At 44.3% G+C, this 10,020-nt stretch overlaps 1 protein-coding gene across 4 annotated transcripts in view; it reads left to right on the forward strand.

The window, feature by feature from the left end:
* Baz2a (bromodomain adjacent to zinc finger domain 2A) overlaps positions 1–10,020 on the forward strand; it is a 42,619-nt gene that overhangs the window by 16,581 nt on the left and 16,018 nt on the right. For all 4 annotated transcript variants that reach the window (XM_023707354.1, XM_023707355.1, XM_004647056.2 and 1 more), the window contains 6 exons: positions 2,722–2,856; positions 4,349–4,942; positions 5,816–6,001; positions 7,393–7,611; positions 8,076–8,507; positions 8,875–8,935. In XM_023707354.1, the coding sequence (XP_023563122.1) occupies positions 2,724–2,856; positions 4,349–4,942; positions 5,816–6,001; positions 7,393–7,611; positions 8,076–8,507; positions 8,875–8,935 (1,625 nt within the window). In that variant the 5' untranslated portion in view covers positions 2,722–2,723. Of the gene's footprint in view, positions 1–2,721; positions 2,857–4,348; positions 4,943–5,815; positions 6,002–7,392; positions 7,612–8,075; positions 8,508–8,874; positions 8,936–10,020 lie in introns of those variants that run through there.

A 10,020-nucleotide genomic window follows, 5' to 3' on the forward strand; every position in this document is an offset into this window, starting at 1 on the left:
TCACATATATTTTTAATTTATTTATCTTCCCCTCCTCCCATACCCTCCTTTCAACCCATTCTGAATTTATTCCTCTCTCTCTTGGGGTGGGGGTGGGGACAGGATCTCACTGTGTAGTGTAAGCATGCCTTGAACTCTTACGTAGACAGGCTGAGTTTCAACTCATGGTGATCCTACTGCTTCTGCCTCCTGAGTGTTGGGATTACAGGCATGCACCACCATGGCTACTTATCTCTTTAGAAGTTTGAATAAAACATCATGTAGGATTTATTTATTTACTTATTTTGTCTTTTTTAAGACAAGGTCTTGCCATGCAGTTCAGGCTGGGGTTGAGCTCACTTTGTAGCGCAGACTGGTTTCAAATGATCCTCTTTGCTTCAGTCTCCCTAGCACTGGGATTACAGGCATGTGCTACCACACCCAGCTTTAGGATCTATTTATTATCTCTTTTTGGGGAATTTGGTAAATCTTTCTGTGTGAGTTCTTCTGCCCTTAAAAACGTAATCACATGTCTATGGAGCTGCATGTTTGCATCAAGATGGATTTTTTTTTATTTATTTTTATTTATTACATTTATTTATTGTGTGTGTGTGTGTGTGTGTGTGTGTGTGGCCAGCTCAGCCCACCAGGGGGCGGGGCTGGCTGGCATGTGGTGCTGGGGGATCGAACCGAGGTCCCTGTGCTTTGCCAAGCTTGTTTCAAGTAGGTGCTTTAGACCACTGAGCCATCTCACCAGCCCCAAGATGGATTTTCTTATGATTAAAATTAGCATGCAGTAGTATACCACAAGTATCTGATTAATGTTAGATTTTACCAGTAATTCTGGCTTGTTTCCCCCTCTTCCCTGTTTTGTTCCCTCTTTGTTCTTTTCGAAGTTAAAATTAGTTTTGATCAAGGACTTTGATTCTTGTCATTCCTAGTATATCATGTTTAATAGCAAGTGAAAGCTTTTTATTGTACTGCCCCTCATTGAGCCACTGTGCCTCACAGATAACCAAGTATCTCATTATTATCTCCATTACCCTTAATATCTAAGCCACAAAACCAAAAACAAAATTACCATAGTAGAAAAAACAAAATTATCACAGTAAAAAGAATAAATTGTTTGGACAGTGCTTAAACTTGTGGTCCTCCTGTTTCAGCTTCCCTGTCTGCTGGTGTTACAGGTAATATGCAACTGACACTTTCAGAATATCACTATGTAGTTTTTTGTGGCAGTACCAGGGTTTGAACTCAAGACCCTTCACTCGCCAGGCAGGTGTTTCTTCTACTGAACTATCTCCCTGGCCCTTCACTATGTAGTTTACATGGGCCTTGAGCTCACTTTGTATCCTAGGCTGACTTTGAACTAGCTGTGATCTTCCTGCCTCAGCTTCCAAAGTGCTAGATTACAGGCATGTACCACCATGCAGGGCTCAGCTGACACTTTTTTTTTTTTTTTTTTTTTTTGGCAGAACCGGGGATTGAACTTGGACCCTTGCACTTGCTAGGGAAGTGCTTATTCCACTGAGCCATCTCCCCAGCCCCCTGACCTATATTCTTGAACAGCATTGCTACTACTTGTGAATAAGAAGTAGAATACTGAGGTTGGGTGAGGTAGGAGTTCTGGAGAGTGGTTTCCTATTGTATGTGTGTGAGGTCCTGGGTTCATTCCCCAACATCACAAAACAGTGCCCCAAATTGTTTGCTTTTTACTGAAGTGTATTTTCCTTTTCAAATCCATTTATTCATGTAATTGTACTATTTGTCTTTAGTTGGGGCTGTGGATAGAATAACAGACAGGCTGCTAGTTCAGGCATAATAAAACAAAGTGGGTTGTGTATAAATATACTTTTCCTTACGATATCCTCTCATCATGGCTTTTTGTCAAAAATGACTTTGAGGGCCAGTGAGATAGCTCAGCAGACTTAAGTGCCTGCTTAGGCAGGTTCAGGGACTAGAGTTTGATCCCCAGTCCTGCATGCCATTCCAGCCCCACCCCTGGGGTGCACTGAGCCTGACTGAGTCCGGGTGTGGTGGCGAATGCCTGCAATCCCAGTGCTGGGGAGCTGAAAACAGGAAGATCATGACAGAGTCTGAGCTGCATAGTGAGATCCTGTATCAAATATGTGTAAAAAAAAAGAAAAAGACTGAGAACTTTTTGGGCATTCTGGGAATGAGCTTTATTTACCTTGATGATAAAAACAAAAAGATGTGTATGTTTTTAATGTATTTAGTACAGGGTCTCACTACACAGATTGGACTCATAGTGATCCTCCTGTTTTCAGCCTCCCAAGCACTGGGTTATAGGTGCATTACCACACCCAGTCTCAGTCCCTGGCTCAGCGTTCCTCCGGAGGTGGGGCCAGCATGGCAGCCAGGGATCAAATCCCATTCTCTGCACCTGCTTAGAGTTTAGTCCGCTGAGCTATTCTGCTGGCCCAAAGATAATGTTAAGTGTTCAAATAGAGGTGATATCTGTCAGAGGGATAAGGCTGCCTGTGCTGGGTAGACTCCCAGGCTTGTGTATTGATTATTGTCACTTTTTTTTTAAAGTCACTATAAAGTTAACTGAAAGGCTTATTTCTGTAGAATCATTGCTCAGATTGGGGCATATTTCATCCTTTACTTTCTCAACCTTAAGTAGAGGGAGGGATAGGGGACATTCTCTCTAGGAGATTCCTGGTGACATTACCTTGTTTAACCACCAGTATTTTACCCCCTCTCTCTCCCCTCCTACAGAAATGGAGGCAAACGACCATTTTAACTTTACTGGCCTTCCCTCTGCACCTGCTGCCTCAGGACTGAAACCCTCTCCCTCAGGGGAGGGCCTCTACACTAACGGGTCTCCCATGAACTTCCCACAGCAAGGGAAAAGTGAGTGAGGGCCACATGCCGTGGGGGAGGGAAATGGGCATCATTTGTTTAGAGCAGATTGATGGAAAGAGGTTTGTCTCCATTTTAGGCTAGCTATCCCAAAACAACTCTTTCCTGCCAGGTAGGGAAAAAGGAAGTGAATCCACAGAATTCCAGCTGCTAGAGAGAAATCAGACCACTAAGAATACGTTTTAGAGGTTTATAGAAGCAACATTTTTAGTCTTAAGAGTTGAAAGTTATTAGAAAAACATACTGGCTTTTTCATCATACCTTGTTCTTGTGTTAACACTATTCCCTGGCTATTGCCAGAGAATGTTGAGGTGGCTGCTGCTGATAACCAGGTTATATCCATGAAAAAAAGATAAAGGATCAGCCTTAAGCTGTTTTTAGAGGTTGGAGGAGTTGCTTTGGGCCAGCACTAGGAGTGGAAAAAGGCAGGTGAAAGTTGGGATGTGTTTTCCTTTTTGTTCACACAGCAGAGAACAGATAGATGGTAGAAGTGCCTGTATCTCCTCCTGTCTTTGGGTAGAAGATAATAAGGACAAGGAAGGATTTAGTGTGTACCTAAGTTGCCCAGAGAAATTCATAATTCCAGAAGGAAGTACTGCTGCCCTAATTAGGTCTTTTACTGGATTTGGCTTCTCTGTAGCATGACTGCATGAAATACTTCATTAGTCTTGCTTGGGTTTCAAGTCCTTTATGCTTAGAAGCAGAGAGAAGCCCCCGTACCTCCCTCTGTCCTTGCAGCAGAAATATATAGGCTTTTACTTACCACTTACCCTCCTCTTCTGCAAGGGGCTTGCAGGAGAGAAGCTATTTTCATTGGGTTCTCTGCCCTGCTCCTGTCCCCAGCTTCCTTATTTCCCTTTATTTGATTGTTCTTCATCATCCCAGAGGGTACCATTCATGTTAAGAACTGAATTCTGCAGCACTGGGCATGTAAAGATTTTTACCCCCTGCATATTACCCTCCAGAACCTATAGGGAGGGGCTAAGCCCAGCCTTCTGAGCTGAAATCTTGTCGCTGTGGTGACTGCAAATTCTATTCTTAGCCCAGCACAAAGTGCTGGATCTGCATGTGCCAGTGAGGTGGAGGCTGTCCCTTCTGCTGCCACTGTGAGGCCAAATAGGCACTGGGGTAGGGAGTACCCTAGAAAATAGTTTAGGCAAGAATTCCTCTAGGGAATGAGAGGAGGAAGAGTGCAAGTCACTGTAGGGAGTCTGCAGACAGCTTCATTTAATAAAAAGGCAGCAGCCGCAGCCATCTCTCTGCTGGTGGCTCCCACAATGCCCCCTACTCAGCAGTGTCAGTAGCCGTTGCTAAGCTTACATTCAGGAGCATCTGGGTTTTGTGTTCCCCAGAGACCTAAAAGCTAAATATAACAGGGGGACTCCCCCTCCTCTTCACCTTCCCTTTTTCTAGTCAGTCCTATTACATTGGGGTTCTTTTGATAGCTATATATATCCATAACTGATCCTTTTTTCTTTGTCAGGTTTGAATGGGGATGTGAATGTTAATGGCTTATCTACTGTATCTCACACTACTACTTCAGGGATTTTGAACTCTGCTGCCCACTCCTCCAGCACCTCACACCTCCATCACCCCAACGTGGCCTATGACTGTCTCTGGAACTACTCACAGTACCCATCTGCCAATCCTGGCAGCAACCTCAAGGACCCACCCCTTCTCTCCCAGTTCTCGGGGGGACAGTACCCACTCAACGGCATTCTTGGGGGCAGCCGGCAACCTTCATCCCCAAATCACAACACTAACCTTCGAGCTGGGAGCCAAGAGTTCTGGGGCAACGGTACCCAGAGTCCAATGGGACTTAACTTCGACTCACAGGAACTGTATGATTCCTTTCCTGATCAGAATTTTGAGGTGATGCCCAATGGACCCCCAGGTTTTTTTACCTCCCCACAGACTTCTCCTATGTTGGGATCTAGTGTCCAGACCTTTGTGCCCTCCCAGGAGGTAGGCAGTGTGATCCATCCTGATGAGGCAGCAGAAAAGGAGCTGACTTCAGTTGTGGCAGAGAATGGCACTGGCTTGGTAGGCAGCCTGGAGCTGGAAGAAGAGCAGCCAGGTATAACTGGGTCTCTGAGTTGGATAGGGAGAGGGAAAATGGAGCTGGGGGGAGGGGGACAGTGGCTTTTGGAGGTGAGGAAAACTTGTCTTTCCAGCTCTCTGCAGTAGAGGCTGATTTGCATGTTGGTGATTAGCAGAGCCAAGTGGCTGGTGTTTTTGTGGCTGCAGCACCAGCTCGAGCGAGTGGGAGTACAAATTATTTCAAGCTCATGCAGAGCTGCTGGCCTGGAGAGGGCAGGTGGGCGAGCCTGAAACAGCCCCAACAGATACTCTGTCTCAAGAAAGGCTGCTTCTACAACATGAAAGGGTTAGGATATTAGCAATGGGCAATGAGGCCTTTTTGGTTAAAATGATCCGAGTGGCTGCTAAAGTCAGCCAAACCGTAGTAGTGATAGGTATGTGAAGGATGGAAAGAAGACAGAATATACCCTTGCTTGCATACCCAGTTTTATTTCTTTTTTGTTGTTAGCATTAGTACTCTGTGTGACGACACCTCTCATAATGTCCCTCAAAAGATTAGCTTACAAAGGGATTCCCAGTAGAAGGGGCCCAGCTGATAAAATCATAGGATGTGTTTCCTCTGTTCCCATTCACTGGGGAACATGGCTATGAACATGAGTAGGTTCTTGTCTCAGATCCCTCATTCCTTTCCCTTTTCCTTGCTGCAGGATTGATTTTACCAGCACAACTCTCTCTCTGCACGGTTAGAGTGTTTTGATATGATCAGCTCCCTACATAGAACTGGCACCCTAGCAGCAATACATTTGAGTAAATGGGTATCCTTATAGCACAGTTTTAACTGCCTAGTATAGCTAAATGAAGCAGTTGACGGCACTGATTTTGCCTTTTGCTTTCTCTTGGAACTCCCTAGAACTTAAGATGTGTGGCTACAATGGCTCTGTCCCCTCTGTGGAGTCGTTACACCAAGAGGTCTCAGTCCTTGTTCCTGACCCCACAGTAAGCTGTTTAGATGACCCTTCACATCTTCCTGATCAACTAGAAGACACTCCAATCCTCAGTGAAGACTCTCTTGAGCCCTTTGACTCTCTGGCACCAGGTAGGCCAAAAGGCTGGATCTTTTACTTACAAGCAAAGGGTAGCCAGTTTCTGCCACCTGGAAGAGAAAGTGAACTGAGGAACATGTCAGGGAATCTAGAGTTTTGAGGCTTCCAGACAATCCAGGGGCAGACTACAGTTATGTGCCACTGACCTGGCTGGGCCAACTGCCCTCTGAGCTGAATTGGTTTGTTTCCCAAGTTCTTTACCAGTGTTCAGTTTGGCCAAGAGCCCTGGGCTGTAATAATTCACTGAATATGAACTTAACTACCACACAGGCTATTTGGGTTCTCACTTAACTAGAAAGAAAACATTTACCAACGAACAATAATCTTTACCACACTTATATACAGGAAAGGCATATTTTATGATAAAAACTATAATTTTACAAGATTCTATGGTCAAGGCCATAGAAAATTTTCACTTTTCACTTCAGAACTTTTATGGTCCTTACAGTCTAATGACATCACTCATTTTTTTTCTCCTGTGCTGGCTACCTAACCTAGGACCTTCTTGTTAAGCTATATCCCCAGTGCCCTAAGTTATACCCCTGGCCCTCTACTTTTTTTTGTAAATTTTGACATAGGATCTTCCTTAAGTCACTAAGTTATCCATGCTGGATTTGAAGTTGTGGTTCTTCCTCAGCCTCCCAAAGTGCTAGGATTATAGGTATGCACCAACATGCCTATATTCTTTTAAAATACTGTATATTGTATAATTCCTTATTTTAAGTTTAGAAAGATTCTTTACACTGAGGAAACTAGAACTGGACTTTGAGACAGAGTCACAATGTAGCACAGGCTGGCTTTAAACCTGTGGTTGGTGATCCTCCTGCCTCAGCCTTCCAAGTGCTAGGAATATAGTCTATCACATGTGGCTAGAATTGGATATTTTTCAGGCTAGGTTTGGCTTTTTTTTTTTTGATGCCCAGGGATTGACCTGAGAACCTTTGTACTGAACTGCATCATCTATTTGTCTGTCTGCCTTTCTTTTCTTACCTCTTACCTCTTTTTATCTCTCCTTTTTTCTCATTCTTTCCCTCCCTCCCTTCTTTCCTCCCTCCCTCCCGTCTTCTGTATTTATTCACCAGTAGGGTCTTGTTAAGTCACTAAACTGCCTAGGTTGGACACTAATTTGAAATCCTCCTACTTCAGCCTCCAGGAGTGCTGAGACTTCAGACATGTACCACCACCAAACCAGTATTTGTTTTTTTCCCCCTCTTTGTGGGGTGGGAATGGTACTGGGAATCAAACTTAGGACCTCATGCTTGCCAGACAGGCACTGTATAGCTGAGCTATATCCTTGGCCCAAACTGGTATTTCTTGAGGAAATCTTACTTTCTAATTTTTCCTTAATATCCTGCTGATTTTTTTTCTTTCCCCCCATAAACAGAGCCAGTGAGTGGAGGACTTTATGGTATAGATGACACAGAACTGATGGGTACAGAGGACAAGCTGCCTCTTGAGGACAGTCCTGTGATCTCTGCCCTTGATTGCCCTTCCCTCAATAATGCTACTGCCTTTAGCCTCCTGGCGGATGACAGCCAAACATCAGCTTCTATCTTTGCCAGCCCTGCCTCTCCACCTGTCTTAGGGGAGTCTGTTCTGCAAGGTAAGTAAGGAGAGGTCAAACAAGAAAAAGTCCTTGACTAGCACAAAAAGAGTGGGTTCCATATAGTTAGGGTAACAGAATTAGGTAGGAAATCTGTAGGAGTAACTGGCTAGAGGATGAAGATCTCATGGGGCAAGGTATGGTGGGACTAATAAAGGCATGGAGCACTATACTCTTAACCTGTGTCCTCAGTCCAGAAGAACTTGTGAGTCTTGGGGTTTGCAGGGTAGAGCCCAGATAATTTTCCTTTCATGGCTTTAGATAAAAGATACTTGTTTATCTAATTATAATAGCAGTTTTGCTCTTTAACCTTTATAAATATTGGTGGGGGGGAGCCAGAGGTGCTTTTTCACACCCTAGGATGAAGCCCTGAAAGGAACCATGTTTAGCTTAATCTAGATTTGATCAAATAGATTGTTTTATGTGATGCCATATTTTCTTTACTGTATCCCCTTGGATCCTAGATAACAGCTTTGACCTGAATAATGGCAGTGATGCCGAACAGGAAGAAATGGAGACTCAGGGTTCAGATTTCCCACCACCCCTGACCCAGCCATCCCCTGACCAGCCTTCCACTATTCAAATTCAACTACATCCAGTAGCCTCACCAGCAGTCTCACCAACAGCCTCCCCAGAAGTCTCCCTGTCAGTTTCTCCAGCACCCTCTCCACACCTCTCTCCAACAACTTGCCCAGTCGTCTCTCCCAGTTCCTCAGCAGTCCTCCCAGCAGTGTCTTCGGAAGTTGCCTTGACAGCTCCAGTGAGCTCCCCAGCAGCCTCCCCTGTAACTTTCCCAACTTCTGCCTCCCCAACAAATAAAGATGTCAGCAGCTTCCATGAAGCCAGTGGTAACCTGGAAGAGATCATGGGAGAAGAAGTCACTACTTCTGGTAGTGGTAAGTGTCCAGATTCTGTTCCATCTCTGGCTGGTTCCTAGAAAAGTGTGTTTCAACCATGTGTGATGTATGACTATAATCCTGATGCTCTGGGAAGCTAAGACAAGAAGATCACAAGTTCAAACCCAGTCTGGGCAACTTAGTGAATTAACAAAATTTTCTCTCAAAATTAACTTAAAAGGCTGCGATGTAGTTCAATACAAAGGCCTTGAATTCAATTCCTAGTACTGCTAAGAGTTGGTGGGGTAAGAGAGAAAAGAGAGGAAATTGAAATTGTTTTACAGAACATGTATATCCCTCCCCACTAGCCTGTTATTTTAGTATTGTACTTGAGCTCCTAACCTGAGTATCCCATCTTCCCTCCAAGCTGATGTCCTGAGGAGACGTATTGCTACTCCAGAAGAAGTTCGTCTTCCCCTTCAACATGGGTAAATGCTCTAGGTTGTTACATGCATTGACCTTGAAAAGTTTAATGCATGATTATAAGAACATGGGAGCTCCTCTTAGTTTGGGGGGAAATCAGCTTGATAGGAATAGATTACAGGATAGTTATGTGTAATTATAATGTTCCTTAGCATGAGATTCCTAGATTTTGCTTCTCATAGGGTATGTCTTCACTCAGTGACTCTTTTCTCATCTTAAGGTGACTCAGCCTGGATCAAGGGGCTCCAGTTGTTATCTTTGCTAAAGCCTGAGTCTCAGATAGCTAAACTAGCTACCTTGCCTATCTTCATAGAGAAGGGGTAGTAATGAGTGAGTAGTGGCTTATGACGAGTGATTTGGGGTAGTTTTGTTATGGTGGTGGTTTTTGTTTTAATGCTCTTTGGAGAAGTGAACACTGTAACACATTAGCTAGAATGAGCAAGCCAGCAGACAACATGGGCTTTATAGGAATAATTATCTTGCCTTATCTTTACCACCCCAACCCCTCTAGGCTACTTATAGTCCCCAGGTCTGAGTATTACTTTCAATGTGATTGCCACTTTTTTTTTTTTTTTTCCTTTTGTGGTACCGGGGGTCAAACTCAGGGACATTCTGCTTGCCAGACAGGAATTTATGCCACTGAGCTATATCCCCAGACCTCAGTGTGAAAGAGAGATAAAACCTTAGACTTAACAATAATCTGGGGGCTGGCGAGATAGCTCTGTGGACCAAAGCACTTGCTTTTGCAGGGTTAGGTAATTGCAAGGACCACGGTTCAGGGACCACAGTTTGTGCCAGCCCCACCCCCAGAGCAGGCTCAACTGGCCAGAGTCCAGGATTTAGTGGCATACACCTGTAATCCCAGTGCTGGGGAGGCTGAAAACAAGAATCACTATGAGTCTAAGCTGCATAGTGAGGCCCTGTAACAACCAAATACATTTTAAAAAGAAAAAACCAAAACAATCTATGACTCAGAAACATGGAGTTCCTAACTAAACCCTGGCCTACCAAGTTATTTAATGGAGTCAGCGGGGAGTTAAGTCTTCATCTTGCTTTCCCATCCTTTCTTCCACCCTTATTCCCCTAGGTT

The sequence above is a fragment of the Octodon degus genome, unplaced genomic scaffold (assembly GCF_000260255.1).
Source record: "Octodon degus isolate 3935 unplaced genomic scaffold, OctDeg1.0 scaffold00287, whole genome shotgun sequence".
NCBI classification, from domain to species: domain Eukaryota; kingdom Metazoa; phylum Chordata; class Mammalia; order Rodentia; family Octodontidae; genus Octodon; species Octodon degus.